General features: G+C 39.3%; 1 protein-coding gene across 4 annotated transcripts in view; it reads right to left on the reverse strand.

Moving 5' to 3' along the window:
* The window catches only part of DLEC1 (DLEC1 cilia and flagella associated protein), a 67,078-nt gene that overhangs the window by 42,615 nt on the left and 7,996 nt on the right, over nucleotides 1–16,467 (reverse strand). For all 4 annotated transcript variants that reach the window (XR_011527511.1, XR_011527512.1, XR_011527510.1 and 1 more), the window contains exons 3-6: nucleotides 9,843–9,953; nucleotides 8,273–8,472; nucleotides 7,830–8,050; nucleotides 6,922–7,000 (exon numbers count right to left, since the gene is read on the reverse strand). Coding sequence is in view for 1 of the 4 variants with exons in the window: in XM_070577260.1 (XP_070433361.1) it covers nucleotides 6,922–7,000; nucleotides 7,830–8,050; nucleotides 8,273–8,472; nucleotides 9,843–9,953 (611 nt within the window). In the remaining 3 variants the exon portion in view is untranslated. The remainder of the gene's footprint in view (nucleotides 1–6,921; nucleotides 7,001–7,829; nucleotides 8,051–8,272; nucleotides 8,473–9,842; nucleotides 9,954–16,467) is intronic.

A 16,467-nucleotide genomic window follows, 5' to 3' on the forward strand; every position in this document is an offset into this window, starting at 1 on the left:
CCTTTTTTTCCATTATCTACAGAGTTTGCAAAAGATTGTTGCATTTCTTCCTTATATGTTAGAAAGAATTCACTGGTGAATTCATCAGGGCTGGAAATTTTATTTGTGGGAAGGTTTCTTTGCAGTTGTTTATTTAAACAGCTATATGGAGATATAATTCACATGCCATACAACGCACCCGTTTCAAGTGTTTAATACAATGGTTTTAGCATATTCACAGAGTTGTGCAACCATCACCATAATTTAATTTTAGAACATTACGAGAAGGATTTAAATTACAGATTCAATGTCATAACATATGATTGTTCTGGTGTTTTATTTCTTCTTGTATCTGTTTTGTAAATTGTATTTTCCTGAAAATTTGTCTATTTCATCTACATTTTCAAATTTATGGACATAAAGTTGTTCATAAACCTCTTGTTATCTTTCTAAAGTCCGCTGGATCTATAATGATGTTTTCTTTTCCCCTGATATTGGTGAATTTGTACTTTCTTTTCTTTTTGATCAGTTTTGCTAGGGATTTATTGATTTTATTAATCTTTTCAAAGAATTAACTTTCGGCTTTGCTGATCCCAGTGCATATTTGTTTTGTATTTCAATAAAATTTGTTCTTGTTTTTATTATTTTCTTCCTTCCACTTTCTTTGGGGCTTAATTTGCTATTCTTTTCCAATTTTTGAGACATATACCTAGATAATTAATTTTCAGACTATTTCTTTTCTAACATGTGAATATAAGTCTACACATTTTCCTCTAAGCATGGCTTTAGCTGCATCCAACAAACTTTGATGTGTCATTTAAAAATGATCATTCATTATTTTCTAATTTCCATTATGACTTCTTCGACTCATGAGTTTAGTAACAAGTTGCTTAAATTACATATTTAAGGAGCTTCTAATTATATTCTTGTTATTGGTTTTGATATAAAGTCCACCAGGTTTGAACTCTGTATGCTTTTAGTCCTTTAAAAATTTTTTATAATTGCCTTATGACCTACCACATAGACAATGTGGTAAGTGTTTCATGTGCAGTTTTAAAAGAAAATGTATATTGCAATTGCTGGGTATAGTGCTATACATAACTCCATTAGATACACTTTGTTAATTATACTGTTCAATTCTTCTATATCCTTACTGATTTTTTTTGTCTATCTGCTCTTTACATTTGAGAGAAAAATGTTAAAATCTCCTACATGTTTATTATCATATCTGTTTTTCTTCTAGTCTTGCAAAATTTTCAGGCTAAATCATTAGTGTATACCAATTTTAAGTAGTACCTTTTAGATGAAATTTTTTTAACCTTTGATCAGTATGAAGTGTCTTCTCCCTCCCTCCCTTCCTTTCTTTCTTTCGTTCTTACTACTAATGCTTCTTGCCATAGAGTCTACTCTCCCCGATATTAGTATAGCCACATGCGTTTCCTTTCGCTTAAGGTTTGTCTGCTATATCTTTCCCCATCCTTATATGTTCAACCTTTTTGTATCTTTACTTTTAAGGTTATCTCATATAAGCAGTGTTTAGTTGGTTTTTGGTTTTCCACTCAGTCTGATGATCCTTCTGAGTACTTAGTCCATTTACATGTCATGTAATTACGATAATTTTGGGTTTAAATCTACCATCTTTTTATTTTCTATTCACACTAGCAGTCATGTTCCTTTTTCTCTTTCTTGCCTGCCATTAGATTAATCAAGTACTTTTTTAAATCCATCTCCCCATCTATTAGCTTGTTACTTTTGTATTATTTTACTTTTCAAATAATGATTAGCTCAGAGATTACAACAAGCATCCCTGAATTATTAAAGTTGTCATAGAAATTAGCACCTATACACTTCCAAGATGATCCAAGGATCTTAGAACACTTTAAATCTACTTACCCCTTCCACTTATGGAGTACACTTGTCATGTCTTTAATTCTACATATATTTTAAATAACACATATTATTATTATAACTACATTATTATAGTTACTTTATATTTAATATTAATTTACTTTCCTCCACAAACGTACCCTACTGTTGCTTTTCATCCCTTCTTGCATTTCTCTGCTTCTATATGGTATCATTTTCTTCTGACTAAAGAATTCCTTTGGTGCAGGTCTTCTGGTAATGAATTATTATCTGGTAATGAATTACCAGTTTTTGTTTGTTGAAAATGTCTTCATTTTATCTTCATTTTTGAAGAATATTTTCACCAGGTTTAGAATTCTAGATTGAAAGTTACTGTCTTTCATCACTTTGAAGCTTCCATTCCAATAGTTTCTAGCTTCTTTTATTTCCATTAGAAGGTGGTGGGTCTTCTTTCTCTAAATGCTTTAAATTTTTCTCCCCACTTTGGTTGAGCAGAATTTTACTATCATGTGCCTGGGTATGTTTTTATTTTATTTTATTCTTCTTCTGATTGTTAGTGCTTACTCTGTGGCTTGATGTCTTCATTACCTGTGGATCATTCTCATACATTATTTTTTCCCAAACTGGTTCGGTGCCATTCTCTCTCTCTCTCCTCTCTTTCTGGGACTTCAGTTATACAACAGACCTGTTTACTATGTCACACATTTTAAAATTCTATTTTGTGTAATTTTTCATCCTTTTCTTTATGCTTTAATCTGGATAATTTCTACTGACCTATCTGCAAGTCTTCTCTTCATCTGTCTCATTTGCTACTAAGCCTTTCTAGTGAGTATTTAGTTTCAGTTCTAGAATTTTCATTTTTTGTATATTCCTGTTCTTTCAAGTTATCTAGTTACAATACTGCCATAGCTGGAAGTCTCCCCAATACACACACACACACACACACACACACACACAAACACACACGGAGATATATATTTTTTTTCTTGAGGAAGATTCACCCTGAGCTAACATCTGTTGCCAATCATCCTCTTTTTTTGCTTGAGGAAGATTAGCCCTGAGCTAACATCTGTGCCAATCTTCCTCTACTTTATTTGTGGGTCACCACCATAGCATGGCTGTCAAGTGGTGTAGGTCCATGCCAGGGATCTGAACCTGCAAACCCAGGCGGCCGAAACACAGTGTGCTGAACTTAACCACTATGCCTTGGGGCCTGCCCCACCAATACACACATATTTTTAATGCTTTATATTGAGATAATAATAGATTAATAAGAGTTCCAAAAATAATCCAGAGAGTTCCCAAATACTCCTCATGCAGCTTCCCCGTATGTTAACATCTTACATAACAATAGAACAATGATCAAAACTGAGAAATTAAGCTTGGGACAAGATATTAAATAAACCATGTGGGCTTTTCCAGTTTGTGCAGTAACATCCTTTTCCCATTCCTGGATCCAATCTAGGGTCTGAAATTGCATTAGGTTGTCATGTCTTCTTAGTCTCCTCCAATCTGTGACAGTTCCTCAATCTTGCTGTCTATGACCTTGAGCCTTGTAAAGAGTACTGGTCAGTTAATGTGTAGAATGCCCTTCTAGAATGTCCTTCAATTTGGGTTTGCCTGAAGTTTACTCATGATTAGATTGAAGTTATACATTATTTGCAAGGGCACAAAAGTGATGTGCCCTTCTCAGTATTTCATAGCAGGGGTATATGATATTGACGTGTCGTCTTAGTGGTGTTGTTAACCTTAATCACCTGGTTAAAGTGGTGTCTGCCAAGATTCTCCATGCTACAGTTACTATTTTTCCTTTGTAATTACTAAACACTCGGGGAGAGACTATGCAATTATCCGTTTCTGCTTAAAATTTTACCCACTAATTTTAGCATCTATTGGTATATCTTACCTGCAGACTTGATTAGTGTGATATCTAACAATGATCTCTTATTTCTCTCATTCTTTCTATATTATTAATTAGAATTCTTCTGTAACAAAGAGTTGTCCCTTCTTCCCCACTTATTTATTCAGATATTTACTCATATCACTATGGACTCATGAATATTTATTTTATTCTTTGGGTTACAATCAAATACCATTACTATCTATTTTGCTGCTTGAATTGTTCCAACTTTGGCCATTGGGAGCTGTGTCCTTTTGACATTCCCCTCCCCATCTCTCTCTCTCTTTTCAGCACTTCCTTACCTTCTGGCACCATTAGATGCTCTAGTTCATCTTATATTTTCCCGGCCTCAACCGTAGAATCAACCAGCTTTCCAAGGAGCCCTGGTTCCTTTTGTTGGAGAACAGTACTTAGCAACTTAGATCTGCTACTGGGTATCACTATTTCCATCCCTCTCAGTGCATACAAGTAGGAAATCTATGCAAGTGCACTAATCTACACATTGACATACATCTATATTTATTCTTGTATCTATCCATCTGTGTGTATGTGTAATACACACACATACACACATATTTTTAACCCATGAATCCATATTTATACCTCCAACTACAATCTAGCACCATAAAGTTCATTCTAGCATTCCCCTTTTCCTTATTGTAACTTCTTTCTACAACAGTGAAAAACATAATTCTTATTAATATATTTTTTTAATTTAAAAGGCTTCATCAATATCAATACAAGTTTACGGAAAAAATGATACCATAAATCCTTCCCTGAAACTATGTATGATTCTCTGTGCACCATGGGTGGCTTCTTACAGTCATATGTACTCAATTTTACAAAGTCATAATCATTACATTGTACTTTGTTTAATTTTAATATTATTTTACATATACTTCCCTATATATATTTTAACATTTCTTATGTTTAGGAACCTTCTAAAAGAATAAATACCTTACTAATCCATTTGTGAGCTGTCATTCACCAACTTACCAAAACTCCTTGGGAAGTCATATATATATATATATACACACACATGCATACACACACACACACACATATATGTGTATATACACACACACACGTGTATATATATATATATATATATATATATATATATATATATATATATATTTGTAGAATATGGCACCTTTCATTTGTTCTTGATTTACCTTATCAGAATAGGTAAGGCTGAGAGGTAGACCCATATAATCAAGTATTTGCATAATTCAGTCAGCACATATTTAGTGAGGACCTACAATATGCCAGATACTAACAGTAAAATGATAACACAAACCCAGAAATAATTCTTGGCCTTGTTGACCTTACGGTCTAGTGGGAAAGATAAATATAAAATTGTGCCACAAAAGAGCAAATGGTACAAAAAGAGCCTGCCTTGAGACATTTAATCCAGTCAGGAAAGGTCAGGGTGATTTTTCAGAGAAGTGACAACTAAGCAAGAGGAAAGGGCTGAGCAGGAGGAAGCTAGGCACAGATGGGAGACTGTTTCATGCAGGCTGTGTGTGCCTCACCCACAGGCTTTCACAGACGGCACCTTCAAGTCCTGCAGATAAATAGCTTTCAGATGTCCCTGGGCAGCTCTCCCTGTGCCCCATTCTACTCCCCGACTGAAATTATTTTAGCTCCCTTTCTCTGAGTCCTTGCCAGCTTCTCCAACTGTCTTTGAAATGTGATAGCCAGACACAGACGTCCAAAAGAGAACACATAACTGTTAAGTTCAAGAAGTAAACAAAATGCTTTCCTTAGCATATAGGACTGACATATTCGTCTGCCTGTGCCATGGGTGGTTGAGAGTTCCTAAGGAGTTATGGATTGGCAAATGCTCTTTAAACTGAAAAGTGCAATCCACATGCGTGTGAAAGGAGCGCCATGATTAGGCCTAGCTGTTTGCACCTGGTGAGCAGAGTTGGCAGCTTGGTCTTGATCTGATTCCTCAGGATGGTGGGAGGCTAGCATTAAGAAGGAAGCTGGGAAAAAAGAATGGCGAAAGTCTCCATATACTGTTCTTGGGGGATTCGCTGGATATACTGTTAAGTGAAACCAGCAAGGAATAGAGGACAGTAAGAAGGAGAGGGGGTTCAAATATATCTACATACTTGCTTATGAGTCCAAAAAGAAACAATGGAAGAACCCAAAGTAATAGAAATAGTTATCTGTAGGAGTAAGGAGAGTACAATGAAGAGGGGACAGGAATAGAAGTTAAAGTTTACTAAAACAGAAAATCACAGCTAATAAATGCAGGAGGAGTAATAGAATTAGAAATCACCATTTTGTAACTCCTAATTTAAAAGAAATAGATCTAGGCAACAATCATCTGGGGCTACTAAAACCATCATCAAATAAAAGGTTGATCAGAATTTTATAAATGAGGAATCAGGCTCACAACACCTGAAGCCATTCATCACTGATAATGGGAAAACCAGAGATCAAGCTCCTCCCGATGGGATGCAAGAAATACACGCCACCACCAAAGTATGCTTGCCAAAAGAAACTGAACATGAATCGAATCAAATGCCTATATATAACTACAAGTTTATAGAAAATAAGATAAAGGAACATGTTTCATGTCACCACAATAATGCAATTAGCCAAATCCAGGATGTAAGAAACAGCAGTTTCTTCAACAAATAAATGGCATTTTCAAAAAGTAGGAAATGGAGGAAGATTACGAATTAAAGAATAAATAAGAGATATTTCAACCAAATGCAATGTTTGATTCTGATTCAATGAAACCAATTATAAATTGACTATTTCTTTTAACAAATGGAAGAAAATTAGACATGGATGGATATTAGTTGATATTAAGGAATCATTGTTCATATTGCTGGGTGTGATAATGCTTATTTTTTAAAAGTTCTTATCTGCTAGAGATACTGAAGTATTAACTGAAGAATGACCTGACATCTAGGCTTTCCCTTAAAATACTCCAGTGTATGCATGTGCACACAGACACACACACAGAGAAGTGGTGGTGCTAACAGATGGAACTAGATTTGCAGAATGTAGATAACTATTGAAGCTGAGTGAGGGGCACCCAAGGTTCGTTATAGTCTTGTCCCTAGTTTGGTGTATGGTTTTAAAATTCTATAATAAAGATTTTTTTAAAAAGGAAGCCGATGGAGTGGTATTGGTAAAGAAACAAGATTTTTTACCTCATAAACTGGCCCAATTTCATAATCTGTGAAAAACCCAATTGGTGGCTTAGCTAGAAACACTGGAACATCATCACAACTGTGGGAGGCGGAGAGGGGGAGAAAGGCTGTTAGTTTCATCCAAGTGATGAAATGTTATATAATAATTGATTCACGTAAAATAAACACATCCAAGCCAAAGATATTCACAACATGTCATTTGTTGTGTTTTGTTGTTGCTGTTAAGGGTTATAAAATAATTTTACAGCATGAGCAGATATTTATGAAGATACTGTATGTAGCTGCATATTTCACTTCAATATGCACAGGAAAAACTCTGGAAGCTAAAACATTAATGTGTTAACTAGGTTTTTAATATAGGTGCTGTTTTTCTTTGCAATAGTCTTTTCTAATTTTTTTTAATAAAAATATCTTATTTGTCTAACAAAGAAACATTAAGCTTTAAGTCCATTGAAACTATGAACCCATGAAGCAACTCATTCCTTTCATAAAGACAATTTCTGAAATATAGCCAAGGCACTCTCTTAAAGAAAAAAATCACAATTCATAGTAATTATTTGTAATTAATCAAATTTTAAACATTTTTATGTTTAAGTTCATATTCCAAGACATATGAATCCAATGGAAGGAGCACATAGCTATAGAGATCTCTCCCATTTGAACCAGACTATTCAGACATAAACAAAGAGTCAACACTAATCCTTATTCCTCAAGACCCTGGCAGGTCAGAAAAGTACAAACCCTGGACTCTGGAAAATGTCCAAAGGCCACCCCTGCTATGTTCTGATACTGACACCCTGCCCTCCAAAAATCTAGAATCCTCCATGAGCCAGACCAGACCTAGGACCTTCTGGGTTATACTCTAAAGGGTCAGATTTTCTGAGAATATGAGTCAGGCAAAGACCCACCTCTGTCCCAGCTTTTCACTCTGGAATTCTCCTATCAGTGCTGGCTTCTTTGGAGGGAAGAGAAGAGATTTGCCTCCATGCGGAGTGTTAGGAGGGAAAAATCGAGGGTTTTTTAGGAAGCGGTTTCGACTCTCCATTCTGGCAAGCAGACGTCGCTCCTGTTCTCTCTGTGGCATACGTAAGTGGTTCATCCAGTTTTTATTCTTTGGTGGACTTGCTTTCTTTGAAACACAAAAAGGTAGAGAGTCAATGACAGGCAGAGGGACTGTGTGTGTTGACATCTTGGCCAACAGCATAACCCACACACAGGCGATACAACCTCTCCTCTCTGTTTCGCTGTGGACCCATCACAATTTCTTGTGTCATCTACAACTCCTTCCTGCTCATCATCTCCCTGTCCCCACTGCCTACACACACCGCTGTGCACAGGCTTCAACACTAACCTTGGAAGTTTCTTTGGTCTTGAGTTTGGCCTTTAAAGATGAGTCCCATGTCAGGCTGTCCACAGTGTAGTCTAACTGGTCTTCAAATTTAGTGACTGTCTTCCTGCATGAAGCTTCAGACTCCTTGCTCAGCTCTTTCTTTGGGATGGAACGCTTCTCACAACTAATTGTCTGTTTTGCATATCCAGGGACAGAGGTGCCTATGGCACCAAGGAAACAAATTAAATGACCATACCAAGGTGAGGAGGTGGATGTTTCTAAGATGACTAAATAAAAACACCAAAGCCACAATTAGCTTGATATTTTTTCCTAAACTTTCATATTTACTACACCAGATGTAATTGCTCTTAAGCACATAAATTACTCCTGGAACTTATTCTAAGGACTCAAGACTTAGGACTAGAGCATTTGTTCAGTTGTCAAACACGGTCAAAGAACATGAGTAGACCACTGTCACACACACACACGTACACATACCCCATATGTGAACACGCTTCTTAAAAAGTTCACATGAGGGATAAAAGTTTGTATTAGCTTTTTATATCTATAAGACCATCTCTAAAAGGTTAAATGAGAACATTCACTGCTAGCAAGAATGCAATGAAACTGGTATCACCACATATTTCTAAGCACAAGGCCTGGTAAATCCTCAATACATGTTAATTCCACCTTATTTATCTGCATGAGACAATGAGTTTCCCACTAAAGTACTAAGTGGCTTAATATCTCATGATCCCTGATTCTGCTACCTCTTTCTGGCCTGACTTCTCTACGTGGCTGGGGCTGTCAGTGGAACCGTTTCCTCTTCGGCACCCTCAATTCTCTGGATCCCAATTCTTCCACCCCAAACACCTTTTCAACTCCAAAGCCCCAGAGATCATCAAAGAGTCCCACCAATGGGGGCTGCTCGTGAGCTTGTCTTCTAAGCCTGGCACCACAAGGCCATCCTGAAGCTTGGCCACAGGAGCCACACAGTGACTTTTCCTGATCCACACAGTGACTCTTCCAAAAACCTACCTCCCTGCTCAAGCCCACAACCCAGCCTTCCACCCCACTCATTCTCAGAAGATCTTGCTTCCCATATCACAGGAAATTGGCCCAATGTCACACACACATACACATCCTTCTCTGCCTGCCTACCCTACCTTCCCTCCAAATTCAAAAGATAAAAAGTCGTGCTTTTCCTGTATGGGGTATGGGAAAACCCAAAGGTCCACATCTGACTCCATGAGGAATTTGCTCCCTTGCCTATCAACGTCTTCAGACCCTCCCTCTCTTGGTTTATTCAACTACATTTCTAAACATTTTCACATCTCTTGGCACAGAGCAACTGACAAGAACATCATATTCCATGTTGAGGAGTTGAGACTTTTGTCTTGCAGTGTTAGGGAATTAGTAAGGAAGTGGCGTACTCAGATTTGACATTCCCAATAGTCACTATCAAAATTTTTAAAAAGGGAAAAAAATATATGAATGAGGAAATAGCAGCAAAGGTGGCTGATGTGGTCTTGCTACTAAAGAACTTTTCTGGAATGATATCAGAGGCTCTAAGAATGTAAAGAAGCATTACCTTTAGGTGCAGAGCAAAACGGCACTGTATCACTGTAGTAATCATCTGGGCAGATCAAATGATGTTTCTGCAGCAACTCATTATCCACACACCATCTGAAGACAGTCTTCACTACATAGAAGGGAACGAGGACAAAGGTGTTTCAAGCCAGGCTGACATTGAAGAACTTGTACCAGAACTTTTTCATCCTCCAAGCCTAAACATTCTAACAGAATTCTTTCTCAGAACCCTGTGGCAATTTTGAGATTTGAGAAACTAATCAGCAAGTGTTTACCAGCCACTTAAAAGAAGTCAACCTTTGGACAAGGCTGTGTTGTGGTATTATTTGAGCTAAAATACTGTCTCTCAAGGAGAAGTCTATAACATAATAGAATTAAGAGAAGTCTGGTAGATTGAACAAATGGCCCCAAATCTTCACCCTTCTCTGTATCCACGCCCTTCGCCATGTGACTTTGCAGTTCCTGCTACTAGACTCACAGGGCACTTCTCCACCCTTGACTTTGGCCACGTGACATGCTTTGGCCAATGAGACGTTAGCAGGGTGTGAAATATGCTGCACAGCAGAGCCGTCCCTCTATGCCTTTGCCATCATCATGAGAAGAGCTTTCCTGGCCCTGAAAGGAGCTCCTGCCTCTTCATCTTGGACCCTGGTATGAATCTATATGGAGCAGACCAGAGCCCAACTTGCCTCAAAAAGTCAAGTTCAGTTGGACCCACAGCTTGAAGTCTGTTTAACCAGCCAAGCTCAAGCCAGTGTAGATCAGCCAATCCCCAACTGACCCACTGACCAATGAAAGAGAAAATCTCACTTAATAGAGTGGGAAGTCACTCATTAATATCGTTGGCTGATGAGCCAAGAAACAGTAAAGACATATTACTTAGAGGTATCCATAAGAATTAAAGCTAGAAATGGCCACTTTAGGCAAGTGGACTGAGGTTGGGAGAGACGAGGTAGAGGATTTTTTTTTCAATAGACTTTATATTTTAGAGAGTTTTAGGTTTGTAGCAAAATTGAGCAGAAGGTACAGAGATTTCCCATATACCCACTATGCCCACACATGCATAGCCTCCCCCATTATCAACATCCCCCACCAGAGTAGTAGATTTGTTACAATTAACTATCCTGCATTGATACACCATTATCACCCAAAATGCGTAGTTTACAGCACAGTTCACTCTTGATGTCGTACACTCTATGGGTTTGGACAAATTTATAATGACATGGGTGGAGGCTTTTTATATGTCATTAGAAGCTTTTCTAAACTAATTTTTTTAAACCATGTATATTAATAATTTGATAAAAATTAAGGAATAAATAAGATGAACAGAAGACTTGGAAGTTTTCAAACTTGTTGCTTGCTCCATTAACCAATATGGTATCTTTAAATGGCCTTTCCCTTTGGAGGTTCCCTATAACCAAGGTTACAGGTGAAGAATACATGTTTCTCCCATCATATATGTTAATTTAGGAATTTTGAGGTTTGACCCAGTTATTTTAATAGTCAAGGTGTGAGGAGGAAAACAGAAATCACTCTATGTATATCATATACAAAGGGGTTGAATGTAGGGGATTATGGAATGGGAGAAAGAAGGTCAAGGAAGCCTTCATTAACAGCTTAAGCCAGCAGCACTGAGACAGAGGGTTCTCAAGAAATTATCTGGAAGCTGCTGTGAAACTCACAGCTCCTCCATCATCTGCCTGCTACCACTTCTTGTGAATAGCAGTCTCCCCTTCCAAAACACACCAAGGGCCTCTCATCAGTGACCTATCCTGGAACCGCTGAGGACAGGTACATTCTGGGAAATGCAGTCCCTGGCCTCTCTTTTGCAATACAGAGACCTCAGCAGGGAGTGGCAGCAATGCCAAGTTGACACAGACCAGCCCAGTTCCCAAGGACTTTGGAGATGGCCTATTTGAAATATTAAAAGATCAAACTTCCACACAAAGGGCAAAGGCCATGTGGGAAGGAGATGTGTCCTCTCTTCTGATACCATTCTCCCCACATCCTCCCCCAGGGTGTGGGCAGTTAGGTGTTATGTCTGCAGAAGCAGGGGGCAGTTTGTTTATCAGATCTTTGGAAAGTCTCTCTCCATGTCCAGCCTGGATTATGTACCAGGTGAGCCTTGGAAAACCCTGCACTGGTCTTGTGACCATCCTCCTCCACCTGGGAAGTGTGGGCTTCACAATGACCATAGGCTCCTGAGCGTGGCTTTGCAAGAGGCTGGCTGTTTCGTTTCCCAAAAGATAATGTGGACAACTTATCAGCAAGGGAAGGGAATGAAAGGACAAGATGTTTTGCAGAATTCTGATCTTTCTCCATCTGTCTGGAGAATTTACACAGATTTGCTACCTTGTGACATCTGTATTAGCAAATAGAAAGGCTGCCTCTGTGCCTCAAATGAGAAAAGTTTCAGGGGGGGCCGGCCCCGTGGCCGAGTGGTTAAGTTCACACGCTCTGCCTCAGTGGCCCAGGGTTTCACTGGTTTGAATCCTGGGTGCTGACATGGCAACGCTTATCAAGCTGTGCTGAGGCGGCATCCCACATGTCACAACCAGGAGGACCCACAACTAAAAATATACAACTATGTACCAGGGGGCTTTGGGGAGAAAAAGGAAAAATAAAATCTTTAAAAAGAGAAAGAAAAAGGTATCAGGGGCATGTCCTCACCATCAATCATCTAAGTTATAGAAGAGGTTCATGGGTCACCTTGCCCCGCCCTGAGAAACAGGAACCAGAGGGGTGTCCACGGATCTGCATTAAGGTCTCTACTTCTGCTACTTTTGAAATAAAAGAAACATTACCAGCAGAAGACTGAGAAACCAGGGCAGATAATGTCTGATTATAACAATATTATCGTGGGTAAAAAATAAAATGAAGGTCATTGAAAAACTCTCCCAACTGATGTTTGTTTCCCAGTTCTCAATATTTTATTTCATTTTCATTAAAAAAAAAACCCACCACCCAAACAATTATTTGGTCTCCCCTAATCTCCAGCCAAAAGAATCCTACCAAAGACAGGGATAGTATCTCACTCCCAGGGCTCAGGGCATACCAGGCAACCAATACAACCTCCTGAGAATCTGCTACCAATAATCTCTGTCTAAATCCACAATTGAGGGAGGGGTCCTGGCAGCTATATGACTCTGCTTGGTGGAGGGGCAAGCAGGAGGAAAGAAGGAACCCGCGCTGAGTGTTCACCAGTTAACAGGATCTGAGCGTCTAAGGTGGCAGGCCTGACAAAGGATAGGGCCTCACGCCCAGAGCCATACCCTAAGGGAAGTCATCTACACCTGTGTGACACTGCGCCTGGTCAATGATCCTTCCTCCTCCTCCTGACTGAAGAAAGAGATGGGCTCTGACAGCAGACACACTCAAGTTCAAACATGGGTCCCAGCCCTTCTGAGCTGTGGGAATTTAGGGAAGTTTATTTGATCTTCTCTCTAAGCTTGGTTCTCATACCTGTAAAATGGAGAGAAAGCCTACCTCAGAAGGTCATTGCAAGGATTCAGTGGGATAACCTATGCAGCGCATCTCCCACAGCATCTGGTCCCTAGAAGTGTGATGGACCCCATAAGGGTAATGCCTTTCTGAGCCACTACATCTTCTGCTTTTCCCTCCCTCCAGGTCACAGATATGTCAGGTCTCCTAACCCTAAAAGCACTGTCCCTTCTGCCTCCTGCACTGGAAAATGATAATTTCCAGGGATGCAGGAGGATAGACCAAAGTCTTGGGGGAAATAAAAGGAACCAGGGCTTCTTGGAGAAATGGCTGATTCCAGGTCTGGGGCAATAAATACACAAGATGAACCTGGAACATGTGACCATTCCCAAAATAAGGAATGTTATAAAAGACAACGGATGTTGCATCAAGAGAGTTAGGAGTCAAGCTGAAATGGCTCCAGGTGGCCAAAGATGGGACAACTTGAGCATCAATAAGGATAATAAATACAATTGTAGTTATGAAATCCATGAGTTCACAATGATACTATAAAAATGAACCAAACAAACCTCATTAGCGCCTTCAGAAGATGCTAGTGGAACCAACCCACTATTTTAAAAACTGGCAAATAAGATGAAAGGATTAATTCTGTCCCTACCTTGGGGTAACCAAAGTAGTTGCTGAAATGTTTCTCTTTATAGAGGTACTCCAGTACCATTAGCATTTCATTATAATTTACAACCCCTAATGAAATAATAGATCCAGACAAAGGCTGCCAGCATCATAAAAAGAGAGACATCAGGGGCTGGCCCCGTGGCCGAGTGGTTAAGTTCGCGCACTCCGCTGCACGCGGCCCAGTGTTTCATCGGTTTGAATCCTGGGCGCGGACATGGCACTGCTCATCAAACCACGCTGAGGCAGCATCCCACATGCCACAACTAGGAGGACCCACAACGAAGAATATGCAACTATGTACTAGGGGGCTTTGGGGAGAAAAACGAAAAAAATAAAATCTTAAAAAATAAATAAATAAATAAATAAATAAAAAGAGAGACGTCAGACATCGTGCACCTCTTGAAGGAAGCACACAGAATCAGAACCACCTGAAGTGGTTTTGCCCTTTCCCCAAAAACCTGAACCTAAACCTCATGAAGTCTCTAGAACTAATTACTGAACTGCAGGAAATACAGGGATCATTAGACTAGGTTAAATGACACACAACATTGAAATCTGCAAAACCCAGACTATGGACAAGTCTATAAGAAAAATAACCCAATTTCTTTAACAAAAATTGATTAAAGAAAGTATCACCAGAGAGGTATTGAGAAAAGTTTTCAGTGAATGCTGGTGCTGTGGTGATGGAGCTTTGATGAGGAACAAGATACTGGTGAAATCTGAGAATACCTCTCCACAAAATACTAGTCAATTACAATTTAATTTGGAGAATTTAATATGGAGAACTCCAGCAGACATCAACCTGACGAGGTGAGCAAGGTCAACATCACCTATGCCTTCTGATGTGCCACAGTGAGAAGAGCACAGCATAATTTATGTGACGTTGCTGCCAAGGATGAGCCTGAGTCCAGTCATGAAGAAACATTGGAACCATCCCACAGAATGAAAGGCCTGTCAAGAAGTGTAAAGAAAGAGGATTATGGGAAAATGTGGAGTAGGAAGCACCAGAAATCTGCCTCTCTACCCAGACAATAATTGCACTGGCAGAATCAGTCTAATGTAACTATTTTGGAACTCTGCAGTCAGTTGAAGGCCTATAAATTCCAGGGGAAGACTTGGACAGTAAAGTGCAATTAACTTCAGCTCTTGGCACTGCTGCAGCTACCCTTTCCCCATCCCAGCCTCAGGAAAGGCATCTATGCATGTGTTCCTGGAGCAACATGCACACAGTTTGTGGGAGCCAGGGTGAGCACAAAGGACTCTGGTCTCTAAATATCAGGGATCTATGCTCTGATCGCAGATTACTGCTTCTGATCACAGAGGTTGTAGACAAAGAGGTCAGTAGCTTTTGTTGTTGCACCTTTCCTACCGTTGCACCACCACCCCCTCCAGCTAAAGTGACTTCCAGGGAATTTAAAGGGCTGTCACCTCCCCACCACCCCATTCATCCTCCTCTTTTTCCCCTTTTGGGAACCAGATATTAAAGACTAGGACATTCAAAAACAACTGCCTATAAAGGGAAAATGAGAACATGACCACACACGCCCAGGGAAAGGCTCAGAAAAGACCTGAGAAGACCTTAAGTTTATACCTCAGGCTGACCCTCAGCACAGACAGCCTACAATAATTTAAATAAACAAAAACAATAACAAAACCCAGCAAACTCTGGGGAAGGGGGAGAATCTGATTTCCAGAGTTATCACATTATTAGATTCAAATACCCAGTCTACGATAAAAAAAAATCACAACATACAAACAAACAGGAAAATATGGTTCATTCAAAGTGAAAAAATAAATCAACAAAAACTGTCCCTGAAAAAGACCTGACTGCAGATCTACTAGACAGACTTTAAAACAGTTGCCTTAAAGATGCTCATAGAACTAAAGGAAGATGTGGATAAAGTCAGGAAAACTATGTATGAACAAAATGGAAATATTAATAAAGAGGGGGCTGGCCCAGTGGCATAGTGGTTAAGTTCGCACACTCTGCTTTGCTGGCGTGGGGTTCACAGGTTCCAATCCTGGGCATGGACCTAGCACTGCTCATCAAGCCACACTGTGGTGGGCAGTGTCCCACATAAAATAGAGGAAGACTGACACATATGTTTGCTCAGGGTCACTACTCCTTAAGCAAAAAAGAGGAAGACTGGCAACAAGTGTTCGCTCAGGGCCAATCTTTCTCACACACAAAAAAGATTAATGAAGAGAGTGAAAACCTAAAAAGAAATCAAAAGAAATTTTGGAGCTGAAAAGTACAATAACTGAAATGAAAAATTCACCATCAAAGGGATTCAAAGTCAGATTTGAGCAAGCAGAAGAAAGAATCACTAAACTTGAAGACAGAACAATGGAAAGTATTGAGTCTGAGGAATAGAAAGGAAAAAGACCAGAGAAAAGTGAACAGAGCCTATGGGACCTGTGGGATACCATCAAGTGGACCAATATTCACATGTGAGAGCCCCAGAAGAAGAGAGAGAAAGGGGCAGAGAGAATATTTGAAGAAATAATGG

This window comes from Equus przewalskii, chromosome 15 (genome assembly GCF_037783145.1).
Source record: "Equus przewalskii isolate Varuska chromosome 15, EquPr2, whole genome shotgun sequence".
NCBI lineage: Eukaryota > Metazoa > Chordata > Mammalia > Perissodactyla > Equidae > Equus > Equus przewalskii.